Source organism: Ochotona curzoniae, unplaced genomic scaffold (genome assembly GCF_017591425.1).
Source record: "Ochotona curzoniae isolate NIBS_2020 unplaced genomic scaffold, NIBS_Ocur_1.0 scaffold_3835, whole genome shotgun sequence".
Classification (NCBI taxonomy): domain Eukaryota; kingdom Metazoa; phylum Chordata; class Mammalia; order Lagomorpha; family Ochotonidae; genus Ochotona; species Ochotona curzoniae.
Genome location: NW_024467114.1, coordinates 16593345 through 16607958, shown reverse-complemented (window position 1 = coordinate 16607958; position 14614 = coordinate 16593345). Strand labels below are relative to the sequence as shown.

The 14614-nt window shown below is 48.5% G+C and overlaps 1 protein-coding gene across 2 annotated transcripts; it reads right to left on the bottom strand.

Annotated features, from left to right (window-relative positions):
* Positions 1 to 1055: 1055 nt before the first annotated feature.
* On the bottom strand, positions 1056 to 14402 carry INHBA (inhibin subunit beta A). Of its 2 annotated transcripts, XM_040964864.1 has the most exons (3): positions 14330 to 14402; positions 11178 to 11738; positions 1056 to 2067 (listed from the first exon to the last, which is right to left on the bottom strand). In XM_040964864.1, the coding sequence occupies exons 2-3, from the start codon at positions 11563 to 11565 to the stop codon at positions 1181 to 1183; spliced, it is 1275 nt and encodes a 424-aa protein (XP_040820798.1). In that variant the 5' UTR covers positions 11566 to 11738; positions 14330 to 14402; the 3' UTR covers positions 1056 to 1180. The 2 variants fall into 2 exon arrangements, with proteins under 2 accessions (XP_040820798.1, XP_040820797.1); XM_040964863.1 differs by lacking the exon at positions 14330 to 14402 and having other exon boundaries at positions 11178 to 11831.
* Positions 14403 to 14614: the final 212 nt, after the last annotated feature.

The following is a 14614-nucleotide window of genomic DNA, read 5'->3' as shown; positions in this document are numbered from 1 at the left end:
TCACTGACGGTGAGTGGTACCAACCACAGACAGACTGTTTAAAGGCTCGCACAAATGTCTTTGGTGTATGTGTCTATTTTTTTAAGGTACAAAATAATAATAATAATTATAATTATAATAATAAAAATAGCTATTTTGTGTGCTGTAGCAGTTCTTTTATAGCTCACATTAAGTGCAGCTCTTAAACCCCACCCCCACCCTCACCCAAAGAAAATACTTGTTAAATAAGGATTAGACAGGTCAAACACCATTGTAGTGCAAATAGTAAACGATAAAAAAAAAAAAACAACATTTACAAAATATAGAAATGTTTGGATCCAACAGATGGACAAACATATTCCTTTCAAGTATCTCTCCTTGAAGAAAATAAAAATTAATCAGGTTACTTCCAATACAAAAAAGTCTCTCTTTTTGTTCTCTCTCAGGTAAACAGTTTCAAACCTATTAGGTTGCATAGTTCTAAGATCATAAGCACCTTAACGAAATGTAACTTGGGATTTTTTTTTTTCCTTGATCTTTCACTCTTCTCTTTTCTGTTCTCAAATTTTTTTTTTTAATGTTGGTTTTGTCTTGTTCTGAAAGTGGTGCAGAAAAAAGAAAGTGTGGCCACCTGCACACCATTGTCCTTTTATCAGTATGTGTGTGTGCGTGTACACACACGCGCACACTGATAAATACAGACCGGCTCACACAGACATGCCTTATGACCTGGATAACTGGTGGGAAAGTGCCTATGACCGGCCCTTTCAAACTCATGGCTTTCTAGATGATATTTGGGTCATGCTAGTCCCCGTTTCTGCAGACTAGACAAATCGACTTTGAGGCTCACAAGAGAACAGCAAGCAGGGAGAGGACAATACCCCATTTAAACCACTGGCACCAACAGTTGGATTTCCGAAGAAATGAAGGGTACACCATTCTCCCCTCTCCTCGATGCCCTGTCTCCTTCACTGCTTCATCTCTGAGCCCTGGCTACGGATTTCTGCTTTTTTCCGCATCTTCCTTCATCTGTTTCATCAGGTTTTGTTTTTAGGTGGGTTTTTTTTTTTCTATTTTTTTTTTTTTTCTGGTTTTTAACTCAGAAACCTTAAGAACTGTCTTCGTGTTGCCACTGTCTTTTCTGGCCACCTCTCTCTCTCCCTCCCCCCTCCCATCCCCTCCACCCCCGGGATGGGCAGCTCTATGAGCAGCCGCACTCCTCCACGATCATGTTCTGAATGTCTTTCTTGATGATGTTCTGGCCATCGTCGTAGTATAGCATGGACATGGGTCTCAGCTTGGTGGGCACACAGCACGATTTGAGGTTGGCAAAGGGGCTGTGACCCCGCATGCGGTAGTGGTTGATAACTGTTGAGTGGAAAGAGAGCGAGGAGCCCGAGGTGCCTGCTATGTGGCTCGGGCACTCGCCCTCACAGTAGTTGGCATGATAGCCGGAGGGAGCGATGATCCAGTCATTCCAGCCAATGTCCTTGAAACTGACAAAGAACTGTTTCTTACAGCAGATGTTGACCTTGCCGTCACACTCCAAGCCCCGCCTGCGGCGGCGGTGAGGATGGTCTTCAGACTGCCGGGCCTGCAGCATGAGGAAAGGTCTGTGAGACTGCTCCTTCTCCTCGTCGGCCCCTCCTTCGCCTCCGTCCTTCTTCTTCCCTTCCCCTTCCTCGTCTTTCTTCTTCCTCTTGCCCAGGAGCACCAGGCTGGCACCGCTTTCTGGGCACTGCTCACAGGCAATCCGAACGTCCAGGGAGCTCTTGCCTTGGTCCAGCAACCGCTGGATGCTGCTGGAGACAGGGAAGATGTGCCAGGTGCTCTTTCGAGCATCCACCACCTTCTCCGATAGCAGGAGTTCACTTTTCTCCCCCTTCAAGCCCACTTCCTCGGCCTCATCCCCGGCGTCCAGGATGCCCTGCGGGTGCTTCTGCTGCTGGAAGAGGCGGATGGTAACTTTGGACCTGGTCCTGTTGGCCTTGGGGACCTTCAGAAACAGCCAGACCTCAGCCCGCTCCACCACAGACAGGTCACTGCCTTCTTTGGAAATCTCAAAGTGCAGCGTCTTCCTGGCTGTGCCTGAATACCAAAGGCAACACAAGAACACAAAGAGACACTGGTTAATTCATCAGTGTTTGTACTTCCTCGTTTCAAACAGCCCTCTTTCCTTAATGGGCCATCCAGAACAACGGTCAGCATATTGTGGCTAAGACTGGCTTTCATATATTTATACAGGTGTAGAGAAAGAATATTTTTTGACATGAAAATGATCTGAAAACGAAATGAATGCCCATCAGTGACTTTGCCTGGGGATACAACTATGCTCACTTTTTTTTATGTGTTGTCTCCAGTTGCTTCTGCACCACAGTGAATATTCAGGGACCTGTGACACACACATTGTGGCCCCCAAACCTTGAGGTGTTTCCTCCCTGGCTCTAGAGAAGAAACCATTTTTGGACCCTTGCTCTAAAACGCAGAGAACCCAGGAGTCTGTCTGTTGAACAGCTGATTCATGTGTTTTGCCTTGCATACAATGGAAATAACATCATGATATTTGACCTATTGTAATCTGGAAGGGTTAGATAAAGTAACATTAATGAAATTTCTGCCCCCACCGTGCCATGTAGGTCTACACTTGCCCACATGCAGGGACATCCTGAGCTAGCCCGCTTTGCCCATCCCTTAGTTCCTGGGTTGTCTTCCCTCTGGCTGCATTGAAGCAAGACTTTTAATTCCATCTGCCTGACTCAGGTGCTTGACTCAAAGTGGAGCTGATCAATACTTCAGCAACTTTTTCAGTGGCCAAGGGTTCTTGCCTTCAACTCCCCCTCTATCACTCTGCCTCCTACTTTCTGTGATGCCCTTACGTGGTATTGTCTCTGATCTACTGGAAATGACTACTGCTGGCCCTTGGGCCTACAGGGTCACACACGCCCCTAAGGGATGTCTCAAATGCTGCCTTTTAGAAGCCTCTTCTCATCTCTTCTCCACTGCCACCATCTTGCCAGTCTAGCTGACCATGGCCACATCTGAGTTCCTAATTCACTGGCCAGTGTTGAACAGAAAGTAGGTAATTAGTTGACTATTTATTCATCAATGCAGGCATTTCCAGTGTCAAACTACATGGAATAACTATTAGCGTCTACCTCAGAATCTGGTATTTTTACCCCAAGGTGGAGCTGAATAAACACCAACAACATATTTCAGATAGCAATTGCTGCTAATATGGAGGAAATCCCGGCACAGTGAGGGTACTTGGATTCATCTCTCACTACATTCTAGCCTTACCTCTAAAATTAGAAAGTCCTCTATTTCCTTCTCTTTTCATAAGCGCTGCCCACTTATTCTTATAAGGATGCTTACCACAAGAAACAAAAGTAATCAGATTAGAACTTTCTGACTGCACAAACATTTGCCCGGCAATTCCATTTTGCCACATGCAATATACAAAACCATGCCCTCTTGTACACGACCATGTGCCTATTTCAAACTGCTGCACACATAGTTCATATATGAATCTGGGAACAATCTTAAAGTTCATCTTAGAACTCTCAACTCTCTGGGAGGATCTCCCGGCCTGGATTTCTATAGCTAACGGAAATCCAGGCATACTTATCACTCCAGGCCCCGAGATGTTTACGGTACTATAAATTTTAGGCACGGTTTCAAGTTCTCTGGAGCAGACGGCCGGCGTTTCTGTGCGTTGCGCACTGTAGATTCTGTTCCTAATTTAACACACTCTGTACACTGTGATTATGATAGTGGTGAATTCACTGGGGCAGGGGCCAAGGAGGGCTACATATGGATAGGAAAGGTTCCCAGCATTTGGATCAGCTTGCCATGCTGAGGATGGCGGCGGCAAGGGGAGTTCCTTTGCCCCTGACCTCATGTCTCTGGCAGGAGTTGAAATGAGTAATGAAGCTGGCTCTGGGATTAGATAGGACACCAAAGCAGGCAACAGTTAGAGCGGGAAGCTGTCTTATTTTAGGAAACAGGGTAATGTGTTTTTTCCTAAAATGTTAATTCTATATTCCCTTTTGCTAAGAATTGGTGCCTTTTCTTTTTTCAAGGAAACTGAAAGGGAAGATCCCAGGAAGCAGAGCTTAATGTTTTAAACCCAAAAAGGCAACCAGCAGCAGATTTAAAGGTACTAGGGTCTTGCCAAGAGCAAAGGAAAAGGCTGGGTGGGATCCTCCCAAACCTGGGGTACTGGCCTCCCGGGAGATGCACACTCCCTCCTGTCATTGGGCCACCCACCCCACGCAACAGAGAATGTTAACAAACTACCTACCCTTTTCCCTTCTGCCTGTAGGCAGGACTGCTTCTGAAATCCTACAGGGCGCCAGAGTGACACCGAAGACAAAGAGATAGTAGCTGCTAAATTAGAGAAGCCAGAGGGCACAAGGTTGTGTTCAGGTTTTCTAGGAAGGAGCCTATGAAAGCAAAGCATCTGACTGGTACCCAGATGGGAAGGTTGGGTGATGTTGGGTAACTCATCTCCACAGGGCTCCTATGTATCCATCACGTCCACTAAGACTGAGAGGGGTGGGGACACGGCAAAGGACATGCCCTTGCTGGCCTGCCTGCCTGGGACTTCCCGTGAGTCAAGTCCACAGATGTCTCCAGATGCAAGGGAGTTGGGAGGAGGGGGACAAGGGAAGGGAGAATTAACTGCCAGGACCTGAATCAGGGATAGTCATATGCAAATCATTTCTGTAGGACCTGGGAGGCCAAGGCCACTGGCTGGCAATCCCACAGCCTGTAGAAGAGCTCCTGGTTTCTCAGAAGCAGGTTTCTAATGCTGGCTAGAGCCCCACCCCTTCTTCACAGGCAGCTGTACTTGGAAGCAAATGATTTAGCGTCGCTGAGAGAGGATTGTACAAAGAGAGTCCTCATTAGAGGGGGCTCAGTCTGTCAGGTGCTGTTGCATTAGGTTCAGAGAGTCATCCTAAAACGACTTTCACGCTGGTCTCAGCTGATAATTAGCTGCGTGGCATAGCTTGTGTGTTGTGTGGAGGCAGGATCGCTGATTTACGCACCAGTTTAATGATGTGAACAGAAAGCCTGCATTTGCATCCACTGCCTGCATGCTTTCTCTCTCCCCCATATTTCTGACATTTGGATTTTCCCCCTACTAATTGACATGCTTGTCGCCTCCTTCTCCTGGTGTCCATTTCTGGAACTGCTATTTGTATATTGCTTGATATTTTATCAGGGGAAAAAAATAAAACTGGGATCCAATTTCATGAAAATGCAGTAACCATAATGCTCAGGAACAGGGGACGGGAATCGAGTCTTCCTCATGTCCACCTCGTATGCAGGTACATTTTACAAGTTCTATTGTTTTCTGACTTATGAAGCAGTGCATATTTTTTTTTTCTTTTACATCAGCTTTCATGGTAGAAGGGGGTGGGGAGAGTGATTCGGCTGGAAAGCTGACATGGAATTAATGGTCATCAACGTGGTAGGTGTCAGAAATAGAACCCTCAAACGTCTTAGGTCTGGCAAAATATAATAAATAACTAGTCAGTGTGTGCTGTTCCCTTTATATTACCAGGGAAATTGCTATGCTACAGTGTCACTTTCGGCTTGCCCCAGGCTGCAAATCTCTCTGCCTAACAAATTGAAACATGGGGGGGAAAGGCTGCCAAAGGCTGAGATGTTTAGCTTCCATCTCTAACACTGCAGGTTTGCTGCACACAGCCTGTGCGGTAAGACCCTGAAATGGAAGCCTTTCCCATGACGCTTCCTAGGCTGAGGAGGTGTGCTTTGGTTCCCTACACTGTATCCTGGCTAACCAGGCAGAGCTGCTGCTTTATGAACCTTTCATTAACCTGCTCTCTGCTAATATTCTCTTCTGCCTTCTGTGCTATCCAACCCCCTGCCCTCCCGAGGTTGGGGAGCAGGGCTTGTATCACAGCCTGATATGCCTGACTAATTCACTAAGAAAGTCCCACGCAAACCGTGTGGGTGATGGGATTTCATCCCTGAAGCCCCTCATGAGCTTGATGGATACACACCCCAGGCAGAGGACAAAGGTGCACAGGATGGCTGGTGGGAGGGTGCTGTCTTGTAGGGAATCCCCATGACATACTGCCTGATGCAAGGCAAGGATGCAAGCTGGGAACAGACACCTGGAGGGCATACGAGCACAGTTTTCCTGTCTTTTAGAATGTCCCAAACGTTTTTAATAAGTCCTTTCATGAGGGCACGCCAAGGGTTAAGCAGCCAAGACCCTCGTCCTTCCCTTCCCTCACACTGGGATATAAACTACTACCCAACCAAGAACCCAGCATCTCATATTTGTGGGTAAATCAACATTTCCAATTAGATCAGCAACACACACACACACACACACATGGTGTTTCAGTTTGGTTCGATTGGATTGCCCTCCGCAGGGTCCAGCTTCTGGTATCCTTTCCTGTTACATATGGGTAACAATTACGCCTCTAACACTGCTGTGAAAAACCTTGTTGTTGACAGAGCGAACTTTAACTCACTGAGTACTATGATGGGATGGGGGAGGGGGAGTGAAAAAGCTTTGCAGTTAAAAGTGCCTGTGACTTTCATGTTTCCTTGCTTCACCACGGTTTCGCTGTACCTAGAGAGTATGCAGTCAATGGCAGCAACATACAGAGCTGCTACTTACAGCATGTGTGTTCACAGTAGCACCAACCTTGCAAGGCCTGGACTTCTCCCAGGCATTTCTGCAGAAGGCAGCTAGCAAGGACCTGAGGTTACTGCTCCTGTGACCCACACTGGAGGACTTGGCCCCCACAATCATGGACTGGATCATAAATCACATTGATTACTTTTTTAAGCCATAATACCTTTCCTTAAAATCCATTACTGAATTGTAAATGCTCAGTCTCAAACATTCATCACCCATGCCTCTCGCGTTTAAATGGCGATGAAAAAGGAGGTGAAACGGGGAGAAAGGGACTTTAGGCTCCTAAGACAAGTAGGTAAGTCGTTAAGATTCAACTCACAAAATTGTGGGGATTCTTCCAAAGTTCCTGGGAACTTTCACACTTTTGATTTTGGATCTAGGAGCCAGTTAAACAGGCAGAATCTGAGCTGGAGTGAAAGACCATGCTCACATAGTTTTGAGCAGAAGAGAAGCCAAATCAAATACATGTTTTCACTCAAAGTGCCTGAGATGATATTACTTCACTTCTCCAAATGCTAATACTAACTCAAATCTTGGCTTCTGTCTGCCCACTCTATCCCATTCCTGACCCCCAGAACTCCACTATGACTCCTTCCCAGGCCGCAAACCACTATGAATCTTGTTCCACATCTTTTCTTCACCAGTTCCCTCCACACCCTCAGTCCAGAAAGCAAGGCATCCTCAGAAGCCGAACACCATGTTCCCACAAGGCGTTCAATAAACAGCCTGTTTTCTCCCTGTTTGAAGCCCCTTGTCATTTGTCGCTGCTGAAAAGCATTGGTGAGGCCAGCGAACTAGAACACAAAATCAGGGGAAATGGAAGGAGGTTTTTGTAAACCCAGTCGACCGTATTAGGGAGAGACTCGTGAACAAATCAGGATCGCTGATGATTCATGGTCACATTTCTCCATGCTCGGCTCTGTTTGCTTTTGAAATTTATCACTGCTCTGCCTTCCATGGAGTGCTGGAATGCTCACATGTATCACCAGAACTCCTGCGTCCCGGGCTTCTGTCTCAGTTAACGTGTGTATCCTGTCCTATGAAGTCTTTGCTTCTGCTGGAGGAGCTGGCGATAACTGATAATCCTCCGGACTAGGGAGCTGCAGAGACGGGGGTTCCAGGAGGCGCAATTGCCTTTGCCTGGATTAATTGACAAGCAGCAAAAAGTCTTTGGAATGCGCCCTCTTGTGGTCGATGCTTTCCAATTATTCAGAGAACAACATGTGTGTAATCCCAACCTCCTAAGGAGGGTCAGGGAGGGGAGTTCACAGGAAAAGTTCAGGGCAGGGGGCGCTCAGAATTAACTCCACTTTCAGGTGGCTCCGTGAGGGGGGGGGGGGATTAGTCATCCACGCTAGCCTTCTTGTTTGGAAGAGTGCATTTCTAGCTCCAATGGGCTGTAAATGAAATCCTCTAAGGGGATACTTCTGTATTGGCTTGCAAAAGAACACAGGCTGTGTGAGCATTACCCATTGCTTGCTGTTGTCTCTCTTCCCCTATCCTTCCTACAAGTGCTATGAATTTCCAAGTCGCAGTGTCACCTTCTAGTGTTTGCAGCATACAGACTAGCATGTAGTGTATTATCACTACATATTAACGGGCCAGTTAGTATGTCAGGAACCAAAGATAAAGTGAAATAATCAACCCAGAAAGATATGGGCTTTTACTCTTATGACCAATTATAGGGATAATTGGCTTGGCTTTATTTTTCCCATGATGTCTTCTTTGAAGAGAGGATATCAAGTTAAGGCCTTAAGGTAAACAGTAAAGATTCTGTACCAGCCACAGTGAGAAACGTTGGGTGACAAATGTCTTAGGATGATTCCATTGGTTGGACAACAACTAACATCAGCCTGACAAAGATGGGTACTTTGTCCCTGGTCACAGCTAGACAAGTTCAATGCAAGGCACCTTAATGTGCAATGGCTCAACTACTGTGGTTCTGAGCAGTGAGGGAAAAGGCGAAGATTAAACACAAAAATCTTGACATTGAAAGGGGCAACTATAACTATGAATTTATGGAATGTTCACGGGTGGCATTAATGACTGAATTCTATACTGGACCAAAGTTTATAAGAAAACAAAAATGTGTGCCGTTTTCTATTCTCTAAGAGTCTTGACATTTCTGCATAGTTGGGATGTTATTAAGGTTGAATTATTGCAAAAGCAACAAGACATAGATCTTTGTTATGTATTTTCATGCATTTGCTACAACTATTCAGAGGATACTTTCCTGCAGGCAAAATCAGCAACAAAATGCTTGCATAGTATACTACTTACGATTAATAAATACAATCATTAAATTTGAAAAACTTTAACCAATTTGAGGTAACTGGTAGATCTTCTCAGAAGAGAAAAATGGAGCTGTTACAACAAACCTCTTAAGTATCCAAAGTCAAGGAGTAAGCTCGGCCAGGACAAGTTTCCCCTACATATCTTAAACTTCAGTAAGCATGTCAATCCAATGAAATGGCCCTCTAAAAAAGTAGCTCTTTTAATTAAACACCTGCCAGGCAAGTAGAAGATGACAAGATCCCTTATAACAGATGGAAGGATTGGCACTGAGATGAAGGCCATAGGAAGGCATGTCAGTGGTTAAATTCTTTCACTACCAAATCTCTAAATGCCAAGAGAATAATTTACTACTCAAGTACAGTAATGTACTGCTCACGTCAGTAGTAGGATTAGAAGTGGTCAGAGGCTCAGGTATGTGTAAGTACAGGGTGCCTTCTGAGCACATTGAGAGGCACCAGTAAGGCCATCGGACATGGGAGATGCTTGTTACAGAATGGGCTCTAGAGACGGGCTCCTTGGCACCAAACCCAGCAAGCCCTCCAAACCCCTGGAATCCCTCTCCTGGGTGGGATGCAATGTCGGTGTTGGGGGCTTTCCCTTCCATACTTTTCCTCAGGGAAAGTTTGAAGAAAACGTGGGCCGCAAGTTCAAAACTCCAACCTGACTTCTGTCCTCAATCAGCTTCCAAGAAAACAAAGTTGTAAAGTAACAAGGCTGCCTTTGGGAGCTACCCCGAGAAAGAACTTTTAGGAAAGTTTCCCTATATGCAGCAGGCTGCTGCCAGGGCAAGGGCTAACCCAGGAAGCTTGTGGAACATGGGAGCTTCTGCTTAGGAGAGAAGCCGGAACCTGGCAGGCTCTCTGCTCCCCCAAAAATTATGCCCAGGTCTCACATGGCTTTCTTGAAAACAGAACATCTGAGTCAACAGGTTTTCAGGATTGGAAATTCTGAGTGTTGCCTTAATTGTTTATACTGCTGCAGCAAACTTTTAAACAAAATGCTGGGAGTCCCTGCACATACTTTACTGGCCATATGCTCTAGCAAACAAAACAATGGCATTCCTTTCACATAGATTTGGCAAGGGAGTCTTTCGCCTGGCATTACCAAGAAAGTAACACAGTATTAACACATCTGTGTGCCCGGCATGTGGGGGCTTGCAGGCGTGCAAACGGATGTACGTCTCACAACTGTAGGTAGAGCCTGGCTCCGGGTCCAGGGCCCGTCCTCTCCCCAGGCATTTTGCACTCAGCAACAGGTTAGTGTGGGGGGCCAGTGGATGAAATCTATTTCTCAAAGTTCTTCCTCTTCAGGACCGAGTGAGTGGTCGGAGTGCTTTGTCAAGGCTGCATTCCTTGGCAAAAGAGCTCTTAGGAACTTCTGAGCAAACTTTTAGGGGAGAATGGTCGTTCTTTTTCTTTATTTCTTTTTTTGGTTCAGAGAGCAATAGTCAGTCCTCTAAAAGTAGCTACTGGTCCAATGTTCACTGCCCCCTCCCTACCCTGCCACACACCCCATGCCCTAAGTAGCTTTCTGCTGCTTGTGCGCTTACAGATGGAGTTTCTAAAGGTAAAAAATGACCACCGCTAATCAACATGCCCTACCTGAAGGCTGTGACCCCAGGATGGACTTTTACAGGGGAAAAGCTTTGTTTTAACACAATGGCTTCACCGGTGCGGTTCCACCAGGATCACGGTGCATTCTCACCCGCTTCCTGCACCCCCGCCCCCCAACAACATCTTCGGATTGCTGAGGCAGGGGGAAGGGGTACGGGGAGGTGATGTCCCGAAGCCCCCTGGCTCCACGAGCACACCAACCTGCCTAGAACTCTAGTCTGGCCGCCGGGCTCTGGTCCGGAACCCTGGGCGAGGGAACTCCCTCTCAAAGAGACTTGTAAAGACAGTCCTCCCCACGCACCCCGGCTAAGTTCAGCAAGTGGAAGCTACACCGGTGTCCGGGCACCACGCAGCCGATGAGTGCCTTTCCAAGAAGTCCTCCTCCCGCCCCCGGGCCCCTGCCTCCCGCTCCAGGCGCTGCCACTACCCAACCCGTGCACACACACACACACACACACACACACACACACACACACGCCCCCCAACAGAGCCCGAGACCCTTCCCGGGCAGCCGGTAGCTGAAGGCGGACATACAAAGTTGCTCCCGGGACCATCCGAGAGCAGCCGACCTTGTTCTCCCCCACCCCTCCCCCCGCGATGCCAGCACCCACCTGACTCGGCGAACGTGATGATCTCCGAGGTCTGCTCCATCAGCTCATTCATTTCTGCCCTCCTTCCGATATCGTCTTCAATCTCCACAAACCCGTTCTCCCCTACTTTGCCTACGTGCAGCTTGCGGATGGCGTTGAGAAGCGCTGCCTTGGGCACCGGCTGGGTGACCTCGGGTCTCTTCTTCAAGTGCAGCATGGTTAAGATGTGCTTCTTGACGGCCTCCACCATCTCGGGCTGCGAGTTGGGTCCAGCCTTGGGGAGGGTGGCCAGCGCACAGGACGGGCAGTCGGGGGCCGCGCTGTGCCCCTCGGAGCCCGGCGTGGGGGAACTCCTCCCTATAATCCAGCAACTCGCCAGGAGAAATCCTTGAAGCCACAGCAAGGGCATCCTGGCAGCCAACGCTGTTGTGATTGCCCTTTTAAAGGCCCTGCTTTTCCTCCACCCCCCCTCACGCACAGGTTTTTTTTTTTTTTTCCTTTTTTTTTTTTTTTTGGTAGTGGTAGTGGTGTACTTTTTTTTTTCCTTTTTTTTTTCCTCCTTTCTCCTCTTCAGCAAATTCTCTGGAACAAGAACAAAAAGTTTTCTGTGAAGTTTTGTTTGCAGGTTCCCACTCTGAATGCAGTCAGTGCTGTAGGTTTGTGGCTGTCAGGGAGGAGAGTTCTGTCTCCGAGTAAGAGAGAAGGAGGGAGAGAGGGAGGGTGGGAGGGAGGGAGAGAGGGAGGGAGACACGGGGTGTGTGTGTGGGGGGGGAGACAGAGACACAGAGAGGATGGGAGGGAGAGACAGGGAGAGATGAGAGAGGGGGTGAGAAGAGAGAGGGAAAAGGGGGGAAGGGAAGGAGAGAGAGGGAGAGAGGGAGAGTGAGGGAGAGGATGGGAGGGAGAGAGAGAGAGAGAGACGGATTGGCTCTAAGTGAGTGAGTGAATGGGAGCGGGAGGGGGCCGCGAGTAGAGGCTGTGATTCGGAGGGAGGGACAGCGTTTTCTGACAGGCTGCTCTCTCAGCTCCCGCTCGCTCACACACACCTCTCTTGCAATAGCACCATCCTCGGGGTCCTACTTTCCCTTCTGAAACAAATTCTCCTAATCTTGCTCGTGTGTGTGTGTGTGTGTGTGTGTGTGTGTGTGTGTGTGTGTGTGTGTGTGTGTTTCCTTTGCCCAATTCTCCCGGCCTCACCTTCTTCCTTTTTTGGAGGGAGAAAAAAAAATGCGCTAAGTCCGTCCTCTGAGAGGAAGTCCCCCCCCCCAGGCACCCCCTCCTTACCCACTCCTGACCTCGAGGTCCCCGGACCCCGCCGTAGCCCTGGAAGGCTCCACGCCCACCTGGCCGTCAGGTGGGGCTGAGGGAGCCCGGAGGTCTGGCTGACAGGTGGCGGAAGTAGCGGGGAGATGGGGGGTCCCTGGGCAAAGGAACCCCCGGAGCCACTGGCTTAGCTGGCCCGAGAAAGTCGGGCAGAGTCCTTCCCCGGCCCGGTGCATTCCTACTGCAGTGTTGAGGGCCGCCCCCACCAGCTGGCCACTCAGGGCGGTGCGATAGAACTTGGGTTTGGGGGTCCGAGGATGCTCGGCACTTTCCCAAGTGCGCCCCGCCGCGGGGCCCCGAGGGAGCCCCCGGGCTAGCCGGCGCTGGACAAGCCCGCCGGGGCCACCTGAGGGGCTCTCCCCGCCTGGCTTCAGCCGCCAGCCCGCCCCTGCCCCTGCCCCGGCCCCTGCCCCGGCCCCGGACGCGCTGGGGCGCGCCGCACCGCTCCAGCTACTGCCGCCGTCCGTCCGGACTGCATCGCTAAAACGCGAAATTCCTATGGCCTTTTCCCACATTCTTTTTATATAAAGAGAGTGCGCTCCCCTGACTCCAGCAACTGGCCCGATGGGAACAGAATCTCCGAAATATACTGGCAAATTGTTTTTCTCTGTCACGTGGTCGTTTGCTCAGCTCGCCAGCCCCTAGCCCATCCCGACCCGTGCGCCTGCAACCGTAGCCTCCGCCAGCTCTGCCCCTGGCCTCGGAGGAACAGCACGGGAAGAAGCCGGCGTGGAATTCAATGCTCACAGGAAAAAAAAAAAAATGCGGATTTTTAAACAATGCCTTTCTGGGGCTTTAAAAAAAGAAAGAAAAAATCCTTCCCTCCTCCCCCTCCCCCCGTTTTCAGTTCCCATCTTATTGCTTTTATCTTGCAGAAGTGTCTTTCAGGGGGTCCATCTGTTAAAGCTTTCCTTCCCTTTCTGGTCCTTTGCCACACAGAAGCACTCCTGGTTTCTGGGGCTAGTGTTAGCTTCTATGTGACATCCCCAGTGCTCTGGGTGGGAGAGGCAAGCCAGGCAAATCTTGGCAGAAAGCGTTAATGAACACCCTCACCGCCAGCTGAAGATCTGAGGGCCGAAGGAAGAGGGGAGAAAACTGACACTGAGTTAAAATTACAGTTTGCACAGGTAACCATGCTGCTCTGAACTGAACACACTGACCTCCTTTCCCCAAAGCCCTATTTGCCAGCTTTTCTCTGTTCCAAGCCATTTAACACCTTGGGGTTTTGGGCTCCAGGAACCATCCACTACTTTGCTAGTATTGTTAAAACTTTGTCCACAGTTGCCTAAAAAGCCTAATTTTCTTTAGAGTGGGGGATGGGAAGGAGGGGATGCGTAGGGACATTGAGTATAAAGGTTTTAATATAACATCTCTGTACTGTCATACTTAATATCACCCACCTATATGGAGTCAAAAGAGACAGGACCCAAAGCATTTTGTAGTGCCATTAAGTTTTACAAGAGTCTGAAATAGAACTGAAAGTTTAATGACTCCAAACAACTCGAGAGACCTAATGAGTAGCATTTTAGGTAAGTGTAACTTACCAATATTTGGATTCTGTCTGCGTGCCTGGGTGCGTGCCTATGTGTGTTCCCTGAAGTCACCGCCTGCGAATGTAACTGTAAAATAGCCTTCTCTCTGGCATATGCATTTGTGTATAGGTGCTGAGTGGGTTGTATAAACACACAACCCATTTGCATGCTCTAGGACCATTAAAAACTGTATGAACCTGCATGAGCAATATAAAGATACAGAAAGCACAGTGCCATGGAACTGCCAGTCAGCTGTAAAATCCCTTTTAGCCACCCTGAGTGTGGAAAGCGCTCAGAAGGAAGTTAAAAAGGCATTACCTTTCCGGTTCCCTCTCTTTCACCAGCCGGCTCCTGTATCCTGTGGTGAGAGCTGCCTGTGTCCCTCCTCATGGTGTTGGCACTGGCAAGTTTTATACTGTACTACTTATTAGTACATTCGTGCATTGGTACCACTCAAACAGAGGAGGGCTGGGGCTTGTGTGGGATTGGTTACAATCAGCATGACATCAGCGGATGACTGGTTTTTCCAGTGTGAGACATTTCATAATTCATTATCTAATGGAAATCCCTCTTGGCTTCTCAGACACTATTGGGTGATGCACT

Bases quoted from the DNA above. Each gene is read 5' to 3' on its own strand.
- INHBA (XM_040964864.1), bottom strand. From the start codon at position 11,565: ATGCCCTTGCTGTGGCTTCAAGGATTTCTCCTGGCGAGTTGCTGGATT. The intron at 2,068-11,177 runs GTGGGTGCTGGC...TTTGGTATTCAG, and splicing joins CATCACGTTCGCCGAGTCAG to GCACAGCCAGGAAGACGCTG.